This window comes from Abramis brama (assembly GCF_963993115.1).
Source record: "Abramis brama genome assembly, chromosome: 24".
NCBI classification, from domain to species: Eukaryota; Metazoa; Chordata; class Actinopteri; order Cypriniformes; family Leuciscidae; genus Abramis; species Abramis brama.
In genome coordinates, this window is record NC_139986.1 from 14,918,442 (window position 1) to 14,935,653 (window position 17,212).

General features: G+C 36.9%; 2 protein-coding genes across 2 annotated transcripts; one reads left to right on the plus strand and one right to left on the minus strand.

The window, feature by feature from the left end:
* Positions 1–384: 384 nt before the first annotated feature.
* cbln2b (cerebellin 2b precursor) lies at positions 385–3,634 on the minus strand. The gene is made up of 4 exons (XM_084102674.1): positions 3,532–3,634; positions 2,648–3,131; positions 1,588–1,707; positions 385–1,451 (listed from the first exon to the last, which is right to left on the minus strand). Exons 2-4 carry the CDS (start codon positions 2,933–2,935, stop codon positions 1,254–1,256), a joined length of 606 nt encoding a protein of 201 aa, XP_083958800.1. The 5' UTR covers positions 2,936–3,131; positions 3,532–3,634; the 3' UTR covers positions 385–1,253.
* A 5,594-nt stretch (positions 3,635–9,228) lies between these two features.
* fbxo15 (F-box protein 15) lies at positions 9,229–15,441 on the plus strand (the record flags this gene model as incomplete). Its single annotated transcript, XM_084102417.1, has 8 exons — positions 9,229–9,332; positions 9,441–9,674; positions 12,539–12,739; positions 12,826–12,952; positions 13,676–13,755; positions 14,184–14,329; positions 14,917–15,041; positions 15,126–15,441. 8 exons carry the CDS (start codon positions 9,229–9,231, stop codon positions 15,393–15,395), a joined length of 1,287 nt encoding a protein of 428 aa, XP_083958543.1. The 3' UTR covers positions 15,396–15,441.
* Between the last annotated feature and the right edge of the window lie 1,771 nt (positions 15,442–17,212).

The following is a 17,212-nucleotide window of genomic DNA, read 5'->3' on the forward strand; positions in this document are numbered from 1 at the left end:
CACACACAAATGTTTTACATACACAATTGGATGTGTGTGTGCATGCATGTGCAGATATGTGTATGTATAAGAGAGCAAGAATCTAAAACGAATGAAAGTCTGTGTATATGAAACAATCACAGACAGAGTGTTCATATGCATAAACCTATGTATGTTTAGTGTGTGTGTGTGTGTGTGTGTGTTTGTTTGTTTCTACGGGCCACCAGTGGTGGAACCATGGCTAATTTAACATCATATTGCTAAAGTATTGCTGAACAGACCAATATACTATGAGTCTAATGATTAAAGGTTGCAGAAACATTATCGATGCATTTATAACAGCATACGTAATTGTTTATCATCCAGTCTTGAGACATCTGAGAAGATTTCTGCAGGCCGAGTGTTGCTTCAGCACCATGGACAGCGCCGTTTTATTGTAAATCTTTTGTCATCATAAAGCAAAGAAAAATAAGCCTTTTGCGCATGCGCGATTCATTAATACGAATTGTATCATTCATTAAAAAATATAATCAACGTTAATAATAAAAAAGATTGAGTAAATATGTGTACAATACAATATTTTATTAGGCGGAACATTATATAGGGACTTTTCTTTTTCCACAACTTACATCTGTGAGCATTGTCACTGAACACTAATCAAAGCTACTTATTATCCGGAATGTAGAACACACCATAATGTAAATATGTATTTTATAAATTAGATAGATGTCTAGCAAAAAGTTTTAAGATGTCTCCATTGGCTGATATATGATTTTTTTTCTCATTAATAATCACTGTATAGCAGGTGGCCTACATTTGGCATATTTTCAGTATGTTCAGCATCCAGACGACACATCATTGACAGCACAAAACAGGAATCTTCCATTCGTGCAAAAATGCTTTGGGGCCATAAAGCACTTCCGCCGCTCCACACCACACACCTCACTGGACGGAAGCCGAATCATTAAGGCTATACAAACACAAAATAAAGCACTGATAAATACACCTAGTTTGGGATTTGAAGTTCGTCTTCGTCTTAAATATCTTCTCATTTATATAGTGGTCCAGGTAATTGTCAGTTGCGATTTGTTTCCCATCGATAAAATCCAAGAACAATCGCGACTGAAAATCGCTGTGGCCAAAAAAAGGCGGGAACTCCCTGTGACCGCGTCCATATGCAGTTTTGTAATGTTTCAGTTTTGTTCAAAGAACTGATACTCATTTTTCCTCGGTTTCTTGAAAGTATCACTCACAGGCACACTTTTGCGAGTCAGTTATACAGGAAAGACTAAAAATCCAGAGAACGTTGAGTATTTCCACCCGCCCATTAGATTCCCTCGTTCCAACTTGAGATGGATTCGATCCTCGCGCTCCACCATCAGTAGAACTCCGTTACTCGCCGCCTCCCGCGTGACATCCTGATCCCCAGCGAAAGCAGATATGACCGGGTACTCATTCTGCATCAGGTTAACCTAAATAACAGAACACAGCGCACTTTAGTCCTTTGAAAGCAGATAATCAGCTTTCCACTAGGGTTCATGAATAACGCACAGTATGAGAGGTGACTGCTGTAGTAATTTGTGCAAAAGAATATGCTGCTCCGCTCACCTGTATGGTTTGTCTGTTGTAAACCTTGACCACATGAAAGCTGAAACTGTATATTCCTCTGCGTGGCGCGGTAAACACACTGGCTTTTAGGTCGAAGTGATTGCCAATGTTTACTAAGACCTGAAACAAAAGCAACATGACGCGTTAAAAATCCACTAGCAAATGAAAATGTGTGAATCTACATAGGCTATTACATTTAACCTATGTTTAGCACTGAATTTTTACACGGAGACATGCGGATCTTCGAGCGCAGTGTGGCAAGCTGCTTTAACATGTATTATTTACAAACAACTGTAAATGTATAGGTTTTGTTTTAAATTTTTTATTTTTTTTCTAGTGAAAAATCCAATAGTGACTTGTGTCTGTTCAGTTTCAGGCTAACTTAATTATTATTATTGTTATTTTTTTATATATTTTTTTTAGATATTCCAATTGCAAGAAATAACATGTCATTGTTTCTGGCAACAAAATGCATTTCCCCCATTGTATTCTATGGTGATCTGTTATCCAGATATCAATCAGTTTTCCAACTAGCCTATGTAATACAATTGTTGCTGGTCGATATTTCAGTTTTACAAGTATTCATTTAGGTTACTATTACTTGGTTATCAGTTACTAGCACTTATTTATGAGACACTAGTATCTATCAGAATGGTTACAAATACATTTCTTATCTCAATGCTTATGTTTAGATGTTAACAAGGCTTGCCATAAGCGCATTCGAAACCTGCCAACAGTCGGGTCAGTTGTAATTACTAGAGGTCTATTTTAATGAACGCGGGTCAGTTATTGTTATTCTAAACATTCGCTTGTTGTTAACCTTTGGGGTTAAGTTTAACATTTTTGACAGTACGGGCGTTTTTTTTTTTTCGTTGTTTTTTATTTATTTTATTTTGCAACTGAGCAACTGGGGGATTTACGCAACTTATTGGTTGAAAACGTACATCGTCCAATATAATAGAAACAATTGTCACTTCGTGAAGTTTCTGCTTGAAATTCCTGAGCACAGCCCTACAAATGCGGTTCCTGTGATTACAAAGTCACCAACGGGACACCTGACCTGGTCAAAATAGATGGTCGTGGATGTGTTGCTCATCTCCGAAGGTTCGTGGTTTGTCCCTCTGACGGCCGAAAAAGCCACTTTGGCGCTGCCGGAGCGCACAGATATCCCAAGCGAAGAGGTGACTCCTCCGTCAGAAGAAGGGTTGGAGTCGCACACCACCAGACACTTTCCCTCCAGAACGATGGGCTCCGTGTCATTCTGGCCCATACATAGCCCTATGCCACATCCCAGGAGAAAGGCGAGAGCCAGCATGGCAAAGGGTCCGGGACAGGCTGCTGGCACCATGATCGGAACAAGAATCCTGTGCAAACTGATCTTAGCCCCTTGGAGGTTTGATGTGGCTCTGTCACCTGGTCCAGACTAACCTCTCTCTCTTTCTCGTTCTCTCTCACTTACTCGCTTACTCACCGTCACACACACTCCTTTTCTTCTCGTCTATGCGCATCAGTTTGAGTTGCTCAGAGTATTTGCGCAATGTTTCCTGAATGATAAAAAAAAAACGAAAAATCAGAACAAAAATATTTCCAAAGCAATAATAGTGCACGAATAACAATTTCTCATTAAATAGCTATAAATCATACGGGCTATCAATATCAGACTTGCCGAGATTAAATTGCGCAGCGATACGCAACATATAATCTCGACTAAAAATACCAGGTCAAACAGCGTTTATCTCACTTAACTGATATTAAAAAAAAAAAAAATTAAAAAAGAAGTTTTGCAGTTTTTTTTCCCCCCCTGTAGTAAATATCACTTCTCTACTCATTGCATGGCTTTCCGATTAAATAAATAGATCAATAAAAAACAACAACAGCATGGAATTTAATATCTTAATAGGTTTTCTTTAGCCCCTTTTCTACTTCATGCTGACATTATGTTACCTGTTAAATCCATAGTTGTGTGTGATCTGTGTGGCCGCTCCTTCAGCTGTCTTGAGAAGGAGTGAAGCGCGCACCCAATAAGAGTGGAGAAAAGCAATTGCTCCTTCATCCTTTTTAGAGGGCGCTTCACGCCCATCCCTTCTTTTCAAGTAGCCTACAGTAATAATTCTGGAGCGGACGTTTCTGGACAGGCTTGTCCAGAAAATTGCAATTAAGAGTTTGTTTGCAATATATATTTGCACTACCAAAGCCAAATTTGTTTTGGTGACATCTGTAGTATTTTACACAGCAATACAAATAGCAAACATACAGTTTTGCATACGGGATTAGTAGAGATGTTTTTCATTTGAAGCTGATGTTATTTAGCTTAATATCAGTAAATAAATGGACATGCACGTTAGAAATCTCAGCATCCAGGTGGAATGCCTTGAAAGTCAGACAAACATCTTGTGCTCCACCCTGTGGAGAAGAAGTGCTATGATCCTCAGTCTTACATCAACCCATTTCAGAGTCAGACTATCTCTATAACCTGTTTGTGAGGTTCTTCATGGAACCATAGATGCCGATAGAGAACCTTTTTTTTATTTTAAAGTGTATGTGGCATCTTTTTGTATTAAAAATAGTATAAAAAATTAAACACATTTAAATGTAAAAGTTTAGTTGTTGCCTTAAATTTCTAAGTAAAATGACACTTTACAATAAGGGTTCATTAGATAACATTAACTGCATTATTTAACATGAACTAGTAATGAACTGCACTTCTACAGCATTTATTAATATTTTTATTTGTTAATTTCAACATTTACTAATACATTAATAAAATCAAAACTTGTATTTGTTAAGATTAGTTAATTCACTGTGAACTAACATGAATAAACAATGTATTTGTATTAACTAACGTTAACAAAGATTAACAAATACAGTAACAAATGTGTTGCTCATTGTTAGCTCATGTTAATTAATGCATTAACTAATGTTAACAAATGAAACCTTATTGTAAAGTGTTACCATAAAATCAAAGTGGTACCAAAGCTATAAACTGTGCATTTGCACTTCTTCAGTAACTTTGAATTTCATTACTGAAAATTAGAAAACTGAAACTCCTAAAATCAAGCAGAAATGATATTGAAAAGTTAAATGGATGGAAACGAAGCTGTTAAAACGTCTGGTTTCATGCATGTACTGTATGCCTAATTGTCATTCTCATTATAAAAAAAAAAAAAAAAAAAAAAACTTGTAATAAGCTCTCAGTTCTCTGGTTTCTATCGTTTTAAAGCTTTTCAGTGAAGCTCTGGAGTTGCTGTAGAGTGTATAAAGTGTAATGTTGGGTTTGACAGGTCTACTCAGTATGTTATGTCCACTGAACCCATTCTTAACCTCCCTAATTAATACTTTCCCTCACTCTTCAAAGTTTCTAATTGGAACTATTATGTAAGATGATCATGGCTGACGGCTTCTAAAGAGTGAAATGGGGATATTGCTTTAATTCATAATGGAATGACTCAGCATCTTTATATCTTAAGTATAATAGGCACTTCACAATATAGTATTCTTGTCCTTTAGGATACTTGGGAGACTTACCCTGTCAGTTCAAAACAATCATTGCCATCCCAACCATATTTTATTAACAGTTCTTGCATATTAGCTAGAACAATGGTTTTGAAATACATTCCAAATCAACTTCACCAGCAACACCAGCTTAGTGTCCATTTATAAGCTGTTAAGTGAACTACTGAGACATCATGCATGTTCACTGGGCCGGTCATAGTCAACATCATCCTTCCTCACAGACTGTCCATGCACATTTTTTGACAAGCATCACACTGTGGGTGCAGAGTGACAGGCTCTGTGGGGGTTGACGTTGAGTATCCGAGAGCCGTGGCTGACCTGGGCCTGCAGAAGTGCGAGTAAAAGAAAGAAAACATCAAATGTCAAGCTGGGTGGGCACTGGGCCTGTGTATCACGGGGCCCAGAGCTGTTCATGCCCACAGAGAACAGCTCTCCCCAACCACGCGAAACGGTGAATTATTGTGAATGCTCTATGACTATTTAATCTGACAGGCAGCAGACCACCATCACTCTTGAGATCGCCTAGACCGCCATACACAAACATTCCTTTAGATATTTTCTGCTTTATTAAAATGTCAAGCAAAATATTTTACAACCATAAACTAATAAGAAAAAGTAATTGTTCTTTATCTATCTATCTATCTATCTATCTATCTATCTATCTATCTATCTATCTATCTATCTATCTATCTATCTATCTATCTATCTATCTATCTATCTATCGTTCTTGATCTATCTGTCTGTCTGTCTGTCTGTCTATCTATCTACAGTATCTGTCTGTCTGTCTGTCGTTTGGTCGGTTCTGTCTGTCTGTCGGTCCTGTCTGTCGGTCGGTTCTGACTATTTAATCTGACAGGCATCAGACCACCATCACTCTTGAGATCACCTAGACTGCCATACACCAACATTCCTTTAGATATTTTCTGTTTTATTCAAATGTCAAATTCTGTCAGTCGGTTCTGTCTGTCTGTCTGTCTGTCTGTTGGTCGGTCGGTTCTGTCTGTATGTCTGTTGGTTGTTTGGTCTTTCTGTAGTTTCTGTCTGTCTGTCGGTCAGTTCTGTCTGTCTGTAAGTTGGTTCTGACTGTCTGTCGGTCGGTTGGTCTTTAGGTAGGTTCTGTCTGTCTGTCGGTCGGTTCTGTTTGTAATTCTGTTGGTCGGTTCTGTCTGTTTGTCAGTCGGTTGGGTCTGTCTGTCAGTTTGTCAGTCAGTTCTGTCTGTCGATCGGTTCAAACATTCCTTTAGATATTTTCTGCTTTATTCATATGTCAGTTCTGTCTGTCTGTCTGTTGGTCAGTTCTGTCTGTCTGTCTGTTGGTCAGTTCTGTCTGTCTGTCTGTTGGTCAGTTCTGTCTGTCTGTCTGTTGGTCAGTTCTGTCTGTCTGTCTGTTGGTCAGTCGGGTCTGTCTGTCAGTCAGTTCTGTCTGTCGATCGGTTCTGTCAGTCAGTTCTGTCTGTCGATCGGTTCTGTCTGTCTGTCTGTTGGTCGGTTGGTTCTGTCTGTCTGTCTTTTGGTCGGTTGGTCTTTCGGTAGGTTCTGTCTGTCTGTTGGTCAGTTCTGTCTGTCTGTCGGTCTGTATTTATGTCGGTAGGTTCTGTCTGTCTGTTGGTCGGTTGGTCTTTAGGTAGGTTCTGTCTGTCTGTCGGTCGGTTCTGTCTGTTTGTCGGTCGGTTCTGTCTGTCTGTCTGTCGGTTCTGTCTGTCTGTCAGTCGGTTGGTCTTTAGGTAGGGTCTGTCTCTCTGTCTGTTGGTTGAGTCTGTCTGTCTGTTGGTCTGTATTTATGTCGGTCGGTTCTTTCTGTCTGTTGGTCGGTTGGTCTTTAGGTAGGTTCTGTCTGTCTGTCGGTCGGTTCTGTCTGTCGGTTCTGTCTGTCTGTCGGTCTGTATTTATGTCGGTCGGTTCTTTCTGTCTGTTGGTCGGTTCTGTCTGTCTGTTGGTCGGTTCTGTCTGTCTGTCAGTCGGTTCTGACTGTCTGTCGGTTCTGTCTGTCTGTCGGTCGGTGAGTTCTGTCTATCTATCTGTCTGTCTGTCTGTCTATCTGTCGGTCTGTCTGTCTGTCGGTCGGTGAGTTCTGTCTGTCGGTTCTGTCTGTATTTCTGTTGGTCGGTCGGTTCTGTCTGTCTGTCTCTCTGTCAGTTGGTTCTGTCAGTCTGTCGGTTCTGTCAGTCTGTCGGTTCTGTCTGTCAGTTGGTTCTGTCTGTCTGTCGGTCGGTCGGTTCTGTCTGTCGGTCTCTCTGTCAGTTGGTTCTGTCAGTCTGTCGGTTCTGTCAGTCTGTCGGTTCTGTCAGTCTGTCGGTTCTGTCTGTCTGTCGGTTCTGTCTGTCAGTTGGTTCTGTCTGTTGATCGGTTCTGTCTGTCTCTCTGTTGGTCGGTTCTGTCTGTCGGTCCAACGCAATCTCACAGCAATTCTTACATATTTTACGAGGTGGCTTATTCGTACAACCTTATTCTTACGTTTTTGTACAATTTGTCTAGACTCCAGTGATGGGTAGGTTTAGGGATGCTGTTAGAGGTGGTCCTTCCTGATGACGCTTTTTGAAAAATCTTATGAATTTTTTACAAATTAGCCACCTCGTAAAATAAGTATGAATTGCCGTGAGATAGGGTTGGTCGGTCGGTTCTGTCTATCTGTCTGTCTGTCTTTCTATTTAGGTTTTAGGTTCTGTTGCATAAATTAGGCCATAAAAGTTTTAAACTTTTTAATGTCAAGGACCACGCGTGAAAGTAATATGATGCTTTCATACTTTGATTACACTACTACATATTAAACATGATTGATTGATTGATTTAAATCTCAACCTATATATTTCACATCCATTAATGAATGGAAAATGTATTGTTTTGTAAATTCTGTTGAGTAGATTAGGACAAAGGTTTTCAAGCTTTTTAATGTTAAAGACATATAATGATTTTATACCACACTTCCTAACATATAAAGACATCTGTAAACATCCAAAGCAGCTTTACAAATTAGTGCAATACAACTAGTGATCCAGCAATAGTAAGCAAAAACTCCATAAAAGACACAAAACAAATGAAACTATATTCTAATCTAATAAGCATTTTATGTTGCAAGGAATGAGAGAATTAACAATTAGAAAAAAAAAAGAAAAAGAAAAAAATGTGTATATATTAAAGCTCATGTAGCATTTATTTAAACTGTCAAATTGTTTACGTACGATAAGCACCTCAATTCGCATCTCACGGATCCTAGTTTGAATTTGAAAAGCTCTCGATTAGACAGTTTCAACTACATTTCCGCTCCTGGCCTGTTGGAGGCAGTAAATCTCCAGATTGACACGTCACCTGTTAGTAGACTAGTTAGTAGTTGTAGCAACAATGTTTTTTTTCTTTTGTGAAGTTTTTCTCTGGGATAAAATGATATAATTCTATGCTGAACTGTTTAATGTCCAACCCAGTGTGTCGAACTGTACCCATTGAAATAAACCAGATGAGAATGTGAATGATTAATGCGCGGCTGGTTACCTTGACAGCAAGATGCCGGAAGAGAAAGACTGAACGGATAACAACTTGAGAAGCACTTAAACACGTTTCTGAAGAGATACGAATTATGTCTTCGCAATCCGTGAAGACTAAGAAGCAAGATGCTGAGAAACACTCAATTATTACATCAAAATCCATGTCCAGGTTGTTTGTTACTTTTCTTGGTTATTTCGCACCATTAATGCCTCTGCACTAACGTTACAGAACTCTGCTAACGTAGATCGTTACAGTGTGTTTGTGTTTCATATTCTCAGCAGACAAACAAAAATAGCTGTACAGCACCCATCAGTTCACAGAATGGCATCCAAACGCAGAGTAAAGGCTTGTGGAAACTCCTTATTAGAAAGGCAAGTTTTGCGAGTAACGTTAGGTAACTATATGATTTTTAGCTTCACTGTGACTCTCTTGCTCGGATCACTAGAAATTAAAGTATTTGTTGTATGTTTAAAATAGCAGTTTAATTATTATTTTTTTTTGTAAATGGGTATTTGCTTTTATATTTAAACTGCTTTTAGGCCTATCTATCTATCTATCTATCTATCTATCTATCTATCTATCTATCTATCTATCTATCTATCTATCTATCTATCTATCTATCATTTGTTTAATCTGACTTAAAATAGGATGCCGCCAGAGATCATTCTCAGGATTCTCTCATACTTGGATGCTGAGTCTGTTTTCTGCATTAGTTTTGTCAACAAGCTCTTCCATGAACTGTCAAACAACAAGTGAGTGATTTTGTTTTTCTTCAGACCGTTTAATTTATGTTTCTTTTTTTGTCTCTTTTAAAGCAGAAAGATTAAAATCATTTCCTTTTCATTCTGATGTCCCTGCAGTTCTATGTGGTATCAGTTTTACATTCGTGAACATGCCAAAAAGAAGAAAGCCAACCAAGAAGATCATATGGTACGTGATCTTGGCCTGGTAGGTGTGCAGGAGAGGCCAAAGGGATACTGGAGAAACGCATTCTTCAAAGAAATTGCCAGCCTGAATGTGAACAAGTGGAGAAAAAAACTTCAACACATCGACCCTTATTCAGGACTGCCGCGTCACACAGAGGAAGTCCTAAGGTTAGAGACGGTGGCTTTTATGTTTAGTTTTTATCATCATTCACAAATGTGTTGACTAATTAAATGTGTTATAAATCTTAATCCCTTTAAACATATTTTTGGCTATTTCATCCTTCATTTAATACAACAATATCATTGCTTTGGCATGGTGACACGTAATCTAGTTTCTATATATACATTTGTACACATAAACTAAGTTTAGTTGCAGTTTTCTAGTTTCTGCATTTCTAGTTGTTTTTCTTTCTTTCTTTCAACTGTCTTTCTGTATATCCCTAATATGCAACAAGACTTTGTAGTCAAAATAACGTCTTTGTTGTGACCTGATCTGTTGAAGATGGCATATTCCCCATTAAATATATGTCAAGGTGTGTTTTTCCCTCCTGCAGTGTCTGGGCTTATTAAAGGTGAGTGTGAGAGTCAGCGTCTTAGATTTGCTCTGTGCTCCTGGGCGATGGGATACGGAAACACGCTTGATGATCTGCAGGCCACGGCATGCTAGTTGTCTTAACCTCTGATTAGAGCTGCCGGGCCACTCAATTTTTCGACTCAAAGAGTGTGCGGCGAACAGGGGGAATGAAAATAATTGTGGTCCCCTCAGAAGGCTGGGTGAATTGTAAAAAATAAATTGCTTGGCCTCTACCTCTTGCCCAGACAAATCCCCATAGGTTCCTCAGTTACAAAGACACTGGAGGATGAGATTTACTTCGGTAATAATCATCTCCACTGACTTTCAGACACAAACAACAGCTATTAATCTCTCTGGGACTCTGCTTGTATCTTGTTTTACAGCATTAATTGATATCATATGGTGCCACACATGATGCATCATATTAAGTATTTCCCCAATCTAATGCCCTGTTTCTTTCCGAATTAATGTCATTCATTGCTTGTACATTGCCAAACAAATATTTCCCCATTCTTAATTAGGTTAATGACACTAATAAAACAAACAAATAATCCAGTATTTTTGTTTGTTTCCCAACTATCCGAACTATCGTTTAGCTTTCATGTTTCAGCATTATCACAGTTTTGATTATCAAGTAAATGTATATTATTTTAAGGATCCTCGTATGTTTACAGGAAAACTAGATACAGCTTAATTATTATTTAAGCAGCCTTGGATCCTCCACCTTTTTTAAATGTATTTTTAATTTCTATTTAAATTTAACATCTTTAAAATGAGTCAAATTGACTTAAAATTGTAAAAAAAAAAAAAACTTTTATATTAAAAGTAAAAAATGTAACCATTGGCAACATTTTATTCACTAAAATGTATTAGATTTTTGCTTTATACTGGCTTAATAAATGCACTTAATAATAAACAATTTAAAATGTATTATGTCAAATAGACCTGCACAATTCTGGATAAATTGAGAATCATGATTTTTTTTTTTTTTTTTTTTATAGGGATCACAATTCTCCCACTTTTCTGAATATACAACTAAACGAAATAACATGTAATTAGAGGTTCTGAAAAATGTTAAAGGGTTAGTTCACCCAAAAATGAAAATTCTGTCAGTAATTACCCTCATGTTGTTCCAACCCCGTAAGACCTTCGTTCATCTTCGGAACACAAATTAAGATATTTTTGATTACATCTGAGAGCTGGCTCACTCCTCCATAGGCTTCTATAGTTTTTTCACGTAGTGTTTTAGCGCAGCGAGTCTGTGTCGCACGTCACCACGTAGGCTCTTTATTGGCCGAAGAGGCTCTTTTAGAAGCCTATGGAGAAGTGATCAGCTCTCAGATTTAATCAAAAATATCTTAATTTGTGTTCCGAAGATGAACGAAGGTCTTACGGGGTTGGAACAACATGAGGGTGAGTAATTACTGACAGAATTTTAATTTTTGGGTGAACTAACACTTTAATTGCTGCAGTCTGTTTAATTTTTTTTAAAGGGGTCATTGGATGCCCATTTTCCACAAGTTGTTATGATTCTTTAGGGTCTTTATGTAAAGTTTGTAACATACTTTGGTTAAAATTCCTCAATGGTTGTGTAAAACAACACCCTTTTTACCTCCTCAAAAACAGCTCTGTTCACAGCGACCCATTTCTTTGCATGTCTCTTTAAATGATAATGAGCAACTGCTCACCCCACCCCTCTCTTCCATGGGGGGTGTCGACACAAGACTGCCTTGGCAGACAGTATGGCTGAGGGCGGAAATATGCTAATACGGGACAGTCTGTCAGCGGTCGTGGGCGGAGCATGAGCAATATTACATAATATTGCTCAGAAAATCTAAACGACTTAACAACTTTTTTAAGGGATTAAAAATAAGGATTTTTCTTCATTGTATGGTGGTTGTGTCCACACACTGCAAAGACACATTTATATGCAAACACCATATAAAAGTGAATTTTGCATCCGATGACCCCTTTAATTAATTTGAATGAATAATAATAAAAAAATCGGTTTAATTGAATGATTCAATGACTCACTGAAAAAGACGCCACAGGATTTTTTTTAACAAATTTCTTAAAAGAATGATTCTATGACAAATATATTTCTAAACTGTCACTTTGTAACAGTCAGTGTAATGGATACAATCTTTATTTGAAGCCTTAAGTTACTTTAAATGGTGATTACTCTATTTTGATCGCTACCATAGACACATCAGTGTTTATATCCGAACTATAAACTTTTATCCCAGTACTTCTGTGATCATTAATTTGAATTAATCACAAGAAAAATACACAGATTAAGCATTTGTCAGCTTAGCCCTCTCTTTTATTGAGACGTTTTATGTATTTTATGAGCTTTTATCTTGTATTATTCCCCACTTCTACTTCAAAAAAGGCACTGCCCTTAAATGCTCTGAGAACAGAGGTGTCAGATGGGGTTTGTGTCATGTGTGTCTGGCAGGAGTCTGTGCATTACATGGGAGATCACAGTGACTGATGGGAGTGGACGGCGGAGCACCTTTGAGCAGTCTCATGCCTCCTTCAGCAGTACGGCTGTTTTTGTGTTCTGGGGCGCTGTCAGTTGGCCTTCTTTCAACCAGCTCACCTCACTTGAGCTTTGTGGAATGTCGCGGGTGCCCCTCCATTGTCCTGCTCCCTACAGGTGTGGTAGATGCCAAAAATACAACGATACACCTTTTTTCCCAACCTAAGTGAGTGATGTAGTTGCTTCCATCTTGTGTCTTTCAGGCCGTGCTGGAAATCGGTTATGTCCAAAATACAGCTTCAAGGAGAACACAGCGAGTTGTGTGTTGCAGACAAGATTGTCAAGAAGCTGCTGTATGTTGGACAAGGCGTCACTTTGGGATTCTGGCAGGTATTTTCCATTTCTATAATTGACACTGTACATTGTGGAACAAACACTTGATAATTTGACGTTTTGGATGATCTCTTTATAATACTTTTAATCTATGAATTGATTAAAAGGGATAGATTAAAAGGCTTTTGCATTTTTACTTTTTTATTTCTTATAAATGCTGTTTTTTCTAATAATTAAACTTTTTTTTTTTCATGATTTTCACACGAATATCAAACATCACATTTGTTTTAAACATTTATAATAATAAGAAATGTTTCCTAAACATCAGGTGAGCATATTAAAATGATTTCTGAAGAAACATGTGACACTGAAGACTAGAGTGATGATGCTGAAAATTCAGGATTTCCATCACAGAAATAAATAAAAACATTTTTTTGGTATTTTAAAAATAGAAAACATATTTTGAATTGTAATAATATTTCACAATATTACTGTTTTTACTGTATTTTCGATCGAATACATTTCCCAAATGGGATCAATAAAGTACTACTACTACTACTACTGCATAAATGAAGCCTTGGTGAGTATAAGAGATTTCTTTCAAAAACATTTAAAAATCTTACCAACGCTACACTTACGCTTTAAGTATATGTCATTATTATTATTATGATTATTATTATTATTAGCAGCAGCAGCAGTAGTAGTAGTAATAATAATGTTTTTTCTGTAATAATAATAATATTTCATTGATAATGCAACAACTCTGTGCTTCTTATGCAGGACCAATGTGGAATTGCTTTTGTCATAGTAAACTTGCACAATCACAGACTTGTGGAAAGAAGTCTTCATGCGTCTATTAGGTATGCCTTTATTTCCTCTTATCGGTTTTCTCATTTGCAATTTTTTTTCCCTGTGTTTTCAAAAGACTATTTGCATTGTCAAACCAAATACTTAAAAAAACTGTTCTCAAACTTTTTGTGTGTATTTCAATTTGCTGAATTCCTGTGGTCAATTTTTATTTTCTCTCCCTTTTTTTAATCGGAGATGTGGTTGTGCAAGTCAGAACCTAAATGCCAGTTATGTATCACCGTCAGTATAGTTTGGTGGTGTAATAACTCCATCTTCTGGTGAATTTGGGCACTGTGTACAGCTCTGACTCATCAGTTCTGAGACCGTCTCTATTACTGCCATTCTGTCGCTACAGTCCTTAGTGTGAAAAGATGCACTGACACCCACTTTGTAGTTAATGTCTTTCTTTTCCTTCCTTATCTCTCTTTCATACCGCTAGTCCATGTGCAGCAACCGGAGTCCGTGCTTTGTTTGATGATGTGGACCCGGAGTATGGTCTCCATGGATACTCTGCTTACATTGAACTGCACAATACAGCGAGAGTCATCATGTCTGACTGCTTTTCCCAGCTGTTTTGTAGGAGAGGTAAATTGTATAATAAGAAAAAAAGAGATCAAAGTCCAATTGATGATAAAAATGAATGATAACCTTATAAACACGTGATTGAGCAGTTGGCAAATTCTATACTGAGATGACTTGACAGTTGATGGTACCATATGCTTGACAGTAGATGGCGCTAGATTCTCAAAAATATCTATGTTGTCCTGCTCTAAGCAAAATTCAAAATTGAGAAAATTGAGACAAATTCAACAATTCAAAATTGTTTTTACCAAGTATTGATGCTCAAATAGTATTCTTTACAAATATTTGATTAATTATGAAAATATATGTATGAAAAAATGTTTTTTCACAATACTTTTCTTACAGTGTATATAACATGTCTTCCTAATATATCATTCATTGATATATATTCATCCTAAAAGGTATACGGAAAGTTGAAATACTTGAAAGCATCAAAGAATCCTGAAAAAACACAAATATTAAGCAGCACAATTGTCTCACACTAAATCTGTTTTGTAAATCTGGCCATATGTGTTTTCATTATTTTTGGGGTCACTGTAAATCTTATCTTTGGTAACGAAGCACCATAATACCTCTTTTTTACTCTCCAGATCAGATTTCTGATGGTTATCTACCACTGGAAGTGATCAGTGAGAATAACAGATCCTTAAGTACTCATCTGGTTGGAGATGTCAGCTTGCCTTGGAGGACTGAAGCTTTACATGGAACTATCAAGGTATCACCACACTTTTTTTTTTATTCACAGTACTTTATTTTAAAACTTATGTAAGGATTTTCATGGTCTAATTGGTGTCTCCAGGACTGTTGCATGATCAACCTCACTCTATGGGATGAAGCCAAGCAGCCTTTTTGGTGTGTGAGTGCTCCTGTTGTCATGACAAAAGCAAATCAGGACACGGTATCATATGATTATGATGACGAGGGATTCTCCATCCTATACCAAGACTCAGAGGGGAGGGTGGAGATGAGGCTGAAGCAGATGGAGTATGAGGAACAGTATTTTTTGGTTAATCTAATCATTTACATTTCTGTCGCCAAAGTGAATAAGCACTTTGGGAGAGATTATTGAAGCCATTTCTCGTCGCATGAAGACCGTTGTACTATATTTGACTTAAGAACAAGCAGGGCAGCTGCAAGCTAGTCAGTAATTTAAGTCTTTTTTTTTTTGATTAAATGTTTCTATACACTATCACCAAACATTTTAATCCACATTTTCACGGATCATTACATTTTAAGGATATAAAAATCAACCTGTCACAAAAACAGAGGTTTTCATGTCAAGTCAGATACAATTTAGATAATAGAAAGAAAAAAAATCTTGCATGGAATCAAGAGCTAAAGAATAAAAACGGACCTTTAAGCTGGATTTAAAAGTGCCAGTGGAGGAGGAGGAGGATCTGATGTGAGCAGGGAAGCCGTTCCAGAACTTGGGGGCAGCAACTGAGAAATCTCCTTTACAACATGAGTGGGACAGAAGGAAGCTGATTGCATGACCTGGGGGCAGAGTATTATGGAAGCTTGTTTTAACCACAGAATGAAAAATAAAATAAAGGTAATAGTGACTTTTTTTATCTCACTTTTCTCTTGCAATTGCAAATTTATTTCTTGCAATTCTGACTTTTTCTCTTTCACAACTGCGAGGTTAGTCTCAATTCTGAGAAAAAAGATATAAACTCATACTTGTGAGTTATAAACTCTCAAACATTTTCTCGCAACTACGAGTTTATTTCTTGCAATTCTGACTTTATAACTCACAATTGTGTTTAATTCGGACTTTTTAAACTTGCAATTGTTCTCAGAATTGCGAGATATGTACTTAAATATGAAAAAAGTGAGAATTAGAAGGTTAAAAAGTCAGAATAAAACTCAAATGCGAGTTATAAAGTCAGAATTGCAAGACGCAAACTCATAATTGCTAGAAAAAAGTGAGAATTGTGAGTGATAAACTCACAAATCTTTTCTCACAATTCTGACTTGTCTCGCTATGGTGATATATAAACTAAAAAATCTCAATTACTTTTTTATTGTTTATAGATATAAACTCATACTTGTGAGTTATAAAATATATAAAATATATAAAAAATATATATTATAAAATTCTTCGCAATTCAGTTTTTCGCAATTGCGAGTTATAGAGTCAGAATGGCGAGATACAAACTCACAATACTGAGAAAAGTCATAATTGTGAGATATAAAGGGTCACAATTACTTTCTTATTTGTTTAATGCGTGGCGGAAACAAGTTTTTATATATAGTGAGTTTTACTAATATATAGTGGAGATAGACTGGGCATTCTTTAAAACTAAAAGCAAAATCTTGATTCTATTTGTAATATGTAATTGGATTCTAATAGAGGAGATGTATAAATCTCACTGGCATGTTCTGAACCATCTGGAGATGAGATTGAGACAGGCGTGAATACATATAATTACAGTAATCTAGGCCAAGTCCTTTCGTCAAATAAACTCTTTTAGCTGCAGATCTGAGCTGCAAGACGATTAATGATGAAAACTAATGTGCTTGTCAAAATTCATTGATGATCAAAAATGACAAATTGGTGGATAATTGGTTACAGAAACTAATGATGGAAGCCAGAGAACCAAAAATAGCAAATTTAGTTATTTTAAATGGTAAAAAGTAAAACGCATGAACAATTAAACAGGTTTCCTAATTGTAATTGAACAGTAAACTGTATATAGAGTTACTGTCCTTGTCACTTAGATGCAAGTGGATGCATCTTATTAAAACTTTTTGTATTGACATTGTAAATTTGGTTTATTATAGTGATGTTGATCAGTGTTGTTTGTTTATTCATGAGCATGTCAAAACCAAAGGCACTGAATCCATTTCATTTGATTTTCCATTTAATCTTCATCAGGAATGACA